This window comes from Marmota marmota, unplaced genomic scaffold (assembly GCF_001458135.2).
Source record: "Marmota marmota marmota unplaced genomic scaffold, marMar, whole genome shotgun sequence".
NCBI lineage: Eukaryota > Metazoa > Chordata > Mammalia > Rodentia > Sciuridae > Marmota > Marmota marmota.
The window spans coordinates 2,220,278-2,225,643 of NW_025999863.1; the positions used below are offsets into that span (position 1 = coordinate 2,220,278).

The window sequence follows — 5,366 nt, forward strand, 5'->3', positions numbered from 1 at the left end:
CGAGAGTGGCAGACAGGCAGACAGCAGGAAGCGGTGAGCTCAGTTGAGGTGGCTGAGACAGCAGGGGACAGGAGGGGGCGCCATGTGCAGCCTGGCCTCTGTCTTAGCAGGGGCTCCTCTCAGCCTCCCCCACCTGCCACAGGCACCAGGGTCCCGGGGACCCTCCCAGAAGGTCCTGGGCGCTCTGGGCGCCGACCTGTTTCTGGACCATGCAGAGGACGGTCAGCACCTGAACATTGGTGGCACCCACGAGCTCAGGCTGCCCCAGGGCTGGGCCAGGCGGAGCTGCACTCTGGCCTCTGCTGGGCCACCCGGGCCTGGCTGTGTCGGGGAAGGGTCTGGAGGAGGGAGGGTGCCCATCCCTGTCCCTGCAGAGTCGGCTCCAGCTCCAGGGGCCTGGCTCCCATGTTCTCGGGCCTTCTCCTTCCCTCCCCGCCAGGGCCTCCCTCGCCACCTGGCCTTCCAGGACCCTCTGGGCGGCTCCCAGCCCCAAACACGAGCCTACCTGGCCGGGCTCTCTGGCAGTCCCCCGGCTGACCCCTAAGCTCACAGCCACAGCCCACACGCTGCCCCAGGCCCATCACTGCCGGGACCTGCCCACCCTCTTGTCCAGGGCCTGCTGCTTCCTTGTCTGTGAACGGCAAGGGCCGGCGCCAGCATGTGGCCCAGTGCGCTGGCTGACCCGGCCTGACCTGCTCTGGCTCTGCCCCAGGGCTCCTGCACCCGCCACCTGGCCCCGCGAGGCCCCCTCCACCCAGAAGGCCCCTCTGCCCACTCAACTACGACTCCTGCCCGATCCCGTTGCCATGTGAACTGCCCCGGCTGCTGGGCACTGTGGGCAGCGACCCCTGCTCAGTGGCCTGGCCCAGTAGGGGCCTCCAGGCTCCACGGAGTTGCAAAGGCCCCGACTTCTGGAGCCGCCTCCAGCCCTGGGAACCAGCTCAGGCCCCACAGCTGTCACAGGTACTGGGCTGGTGACAGAGCCGCCAGCTCCACCAGCACCGGCTGGGGTCCAGCAGCGGGGATCGGAGGAGGGTCTCCACCTAAGGCCCAGAAGGGCCAACCCTGGGAGGGAGGCTGGCAGCAGCCCCAAGCCCTGCAGGCCACGCTGCTCCTGGGAGGGGTCCCTGGCAGTAGACACTCGGTGGCCACCTCAGAAAGGCAGCGCAGCCAGCTTCCCATTCTCCAGAAGCGGGACAGAGGGGCCCTGCAGCTGCCAGCTGGCCAAGTGGCCAGGACCCCGGGTGACCGTCCCTCCGGCTCCTCTAGCTCTGGGTGCCCCCCACCATCTAGCCGCCACCTGTTGCTTCCACCAGGTCCCCTGCCAGCCCCTTCCTTTCCCACCTCTCCAAACCCGGGGCCCTGAGGCCCTCGTGGCTGCTGGGTGCATCCAGCCCCCAGCCCAAGCCTCGGGCGGCAGCTTACTCAGGGGTGTGGCGTCCCTGCTCACCACTGCTGCCTCAGCTGGACACCAGGACCATCGGGCAGAGGACGGGCCCAGTGCACAGCCACACCCAGGGGGTTTGCTGACAGGGCTGGGCAGCCCCGAGGGGCTCCAGCTGCAGAACGAGCTCTCAGGTCTACGCCTGAGCTGGCCGAGCAAGTGCTGTGCAGCTCTGAGTGGGCGACTCAGCCTCTCGGGGACAGTGACACCTGTGTGGCATCCCAGACGTGGGGGGTGAGTGCCTAGTGACCAGTGAGCACTGAGTCTAGGACCTGAGCCTTGAGCTGTGGTGGGCCCTCTGGGGAGCTGGCCTCTGCCCCTGTGAGGTGCACACTTCAACGGGCGGCAGTTAGGGGCCAGTTCTGCAGCTGCCCTGCTGGCCCCAACCGCCCTCACCGGCGAGGCTGGGTGGTGACAAGAGGCCACCTACCGCGTGACAAGGGGGCTGGGGGGGGGGCAAGGCAGGCTGGAGTTGGAGTGGACCCCCTGTAGCCCACAGGACAGACCCGCAGACAGGCACTCTCTTCAGTGCCTGCTTGATCTGGGACTAGGTGACATTCCCACGACCCACACCCAGCAGGGCGCCCTGGGGGCAAGCCTGGCTGCCGCAACCTCCTGCCCTTTTCCTAAGTCCTCCGAGGAAAGAAAGGACGCGTTTCTGTCGGGGACCTGCAGCTCCCTGCTGCCCCAAAGTGGGCGAGGCCCCTCTCCCCAGGGGCCAGCTGCGGTCACTTACAGTCCCCGAGGGGCTCGGCATCACAGCCCGCAGTCGGCGATGGCGGGGAGAGTAAATCCAGTACCTCCCATCGGTGAACTGCTCGGGCCATGGGCCAGAGGGAGGAGGAAGAGAGGAGAGGGTGAGGCAGGGAGTCCTGGAGCCAGGCGGGCGGAGGGCGGGCAAGCCAGCGGCCAAGCGGGAGTGGGGCATGCAGGGGCCTGCAGCGCTCTGCGGCCCACCAGCGTGGAGACAGTCCTTCGGCAGACACCACCCCACGGGCCCCACGCAGACCAGGACACACACCAGCCCGTGTGTGGGGCGACGGCGCAGGCGGGGGACGGCCCAGGCCCCTCCATCCTTCTCCGGGGCCAGAGGGGGAGTCTTGGGCCCTGGCAGGCTCGGCTCAGAGACAAGGAGGCGTGTTAGTGAGGAAGCAGTGCTGGCCTGGCCAGCTCCTGGGTGACCGTCCCCCAGAGAATGACGGGAGAGGCAGGGCAGGCGTCCCTGGCCTCTCCTGTTGCAGTTGAGAAAATCTGACCCTGAGTGGAGTGGAGAACCCAGGACCCCCCGGGGGGCCAGCAGCCTGGACTGCAGCCCCACTACTAGGTCTACCTGTGGGGTGGGGGCAGCGCCTGGTACCACGGTCCCTGGCCCCGGGGGCAGCACGAGGTCCTCCTGCTTTCCAGGAGGACAGAGCGCACCTGGCCTAGCCCCCACCCAGGGGGACAAGCCTCGGGGCCTGTCCCAGCAGTCCAGACGCAGGGCCTCGCCCGGCCTGGGTCTCAGTGTGGGCCCAGCAAGGCCGAGAGTCAAAGGGCACAATCAGGTGGTGGTGACGAGGCCAGGAGGGGACCTGAGGTCACCCAGAGCCTGGAGCCCAGCCTGGGGGCCTGGGGCAGGGCTGCGGCCCTGGAGGGGAGAGCTGGGAAGGTAGGTGGGCGCGACCGAGCAGCCTGTGGCTAGGACAGCGCCTGTGTGCGTGAGTGCGCCAAGTGTGCCGGTGACGAGAGTGCACAGGGCAGCGTGCACACGTCCGAGGTGAGAACGCGTGTGCACACGCGGGGCAGTGTGTGGTGACGGACACCTCAGGGGCTGGAGCTGGCCTCCACGGGGCCCATGGCTTGGGCACTTACGAAGTAGATGTCCGCAGCAGGCGTGTCCTCCTCGTCCGAGGCCTGGCTGGCGGGTTCCGAGGCCTGGCTGGCGGTCTCCACCTCCATGGTGGTGGCAGATGCACCGGCCAAGGAGGCCTCCACCCTGGGGACGTGGGCAGAGGCAAGGTCCTGGGCCGTTCTGGGCAGCACCAGCCCTCCGGGCCCTCACCCAGGTCCTCCCTGCCTCTCCCCATCTCAGGAGCCTCGGCAGGGGCGTCAACGGCTGCGCGTCCCGGCGAGGGAGCAGGGACCCTGAAGCCGACACTGCCAGGCAAGCCCACCTCCTGCGGGCAGACAAGACGCCTGTGGTGCTGCTGCTGAGCCAGTGACCTGCAGGCCACTCTGGGAGGTCACATGCCCTCTCTGAGCAGTGTCTCCCCCGCGGGGTGGGGACTGCTGTGTCTTCTTCGCAGAGCTCGCGTGCTCCATGCCAGGCCCAGGGCAAAGCCTTCCAAGGTCATGCCCACTGAGGCTCCGGGCCTGGTGCATCTTTCCGGCTGTGAGTGGCGGTGCTAACACTGTCCTGGGTGTGTGCTGAGGCGGTCCCTACTACCACACGGGAGTGGCTGAGACTCGGGTGTGAACACACTCAGGAGCAGGGACGCAGCCTGCGCTGCTGGGCCTCTGAGCAAAGCCAGGAAGGTGCGGACAACGCAGGGGCCGCGCCGCGGGAGCCCACCACTCAGGCGGGGGCAGGAAGAAGCCAGCGCAGCTACCCAGCAAGGCCCCATCTTAAGACAGAACGGCAGGGCGGGCCGCTGGGGCAGCTCGGTCCACAGGGGGGGCGCTGGGGCAGCTCCGTCCCAGCCCTGCCCAGAGCAACAAAAACCACGACCCTCACAAAGTTAGAAACAAATACGAAAAGAGGGAAACAGAGATCTTCAGATCCTCGGATGTTCAGACTCATCCAGGGCCCCCTGGGCGCTGTGGACATGGGGGCCAGATGCTGAGCCAGGACACCCTGGTCAGGATACCGCACGTGCCCGGGACGTTGCCCAGGGTCCCCTAGGGGTATAGTCATGCAACTCAGTGTCTCAAATCAAAGAAGTTAAAATAAAGGCACTATCCATAACCAGTAAAAGGGTCACTGTGTGGCCACCCCTGGGCACTGCCACTCTTCCTCCCACACGGCTGCACTCACCTTGCGTCCTCCTCCTTGGGGACCGCCATGTCCACGCCGCACGCAGGCTCCACCTGCACCGTGATCTGCTGCAGGTCCTCCTCCACGTGCGGCTCCTGCTGGGGCCTGTGGGCAACGGGAGCTGAGGCCGTCCCCCTTCCCACGGCAGAAGCGACCACGTCCTTCCAGGCCAGTGCCCATCTGCCATCCCGTGAGGAGTCCCAGCCTGAGGCTGGTTCCTCTGTGATCCTGGTGCCCAACAGTCCCTGCCCTGCTGCAGGAGGGTGCTGGGAGCCATTAGCCAAGTAGGTATGACAATTTCCTTGCCAGCGTACCCCATGTTGCAGTGACATTGAATGTAGGTGACCTTGCTCAAGGACCAAGGCGGATTAGGGCGTTCCCGGTTTAGGTTCCAGGTTTAAGGTTTAAGATTATTCCTGCTGGGAATAGGGCGTATCTTGCTGCCTGAGTTCCCCTTGAGTTCTCAGACAGTATATTTTGGAGATAGAAGCCCAGTGGAGTGGATTTGGGCAGAGAATGTGGATTTGGGCAGAGACTGCTGGTGTGAGTTCGGGAATAAAGAGTTGCTGTTTGAATCTACAAGCTGTGTGGTGGCTCGTGATTGTGTGCCCAGCCAGACTGCGGCATTTGTGCCCAGCCAGACTGCGGCAGGAGGGGCAGCACACACTGGCACAGGGCATGAGCATGCACAACCTCTCTGTGCCCCAGTAGCAGAGAGGGCAAAGGTCGCTGGCATCGGAGTGGGTTGCTGGGGCACCAGGGTACGGGGCTGGGGGCTCACCGGCCATCCTGTCCAGAGGACTGCGTGCGCCGCCTGCAGAGAGACCGCAGCAGGTGAGGGGGCTCAGTTTGGCCTTCAGAGCTCAGGTTGGGGACCGCCCTGCCCCGCCCCGGCCCCGCCCCTGCACC

At 66.3% G+C, this 5,366-nt stretch overlaps 1 protein-coding gene across 1 annotated transcript in view; it reads right to left on the minus strand.

Annotated features, from left to right (window-relative positions):
* Nucleotides 1–6: 6 nt before the first annotated feature.
* Pip5k1c (phosphatidylinositol-4-phosphate 5-kinase type 1 gamma) overlaps nt 7–5,366 on the minus strand; it is a 19,413-nt gene continuing 14,053 nt past the window's right edge. The window contains exons 11-14 of the mRNA XM_048810845.1: nt 5,239–5,300; nt 4,458–4,562; nt 3,296–3,419; nt 7–2,258 (exon numbers count right to left, since the gene is read on the minus strand). Coding sequence (XP_048666802.1) covers nt 1,992–2,258; nt 3,296–3,419; nt 4,458–4,562; nt 5,239–5,300 — 558 coding nt within the window. The 3' untranslated portion in view covers nt 7–1,991. The remainder of the gene's footprint in view (nt 2,259–3,295; nt 3,420–4,457; nt 4,563–5,238; nt 5,301–5,366) is intronic.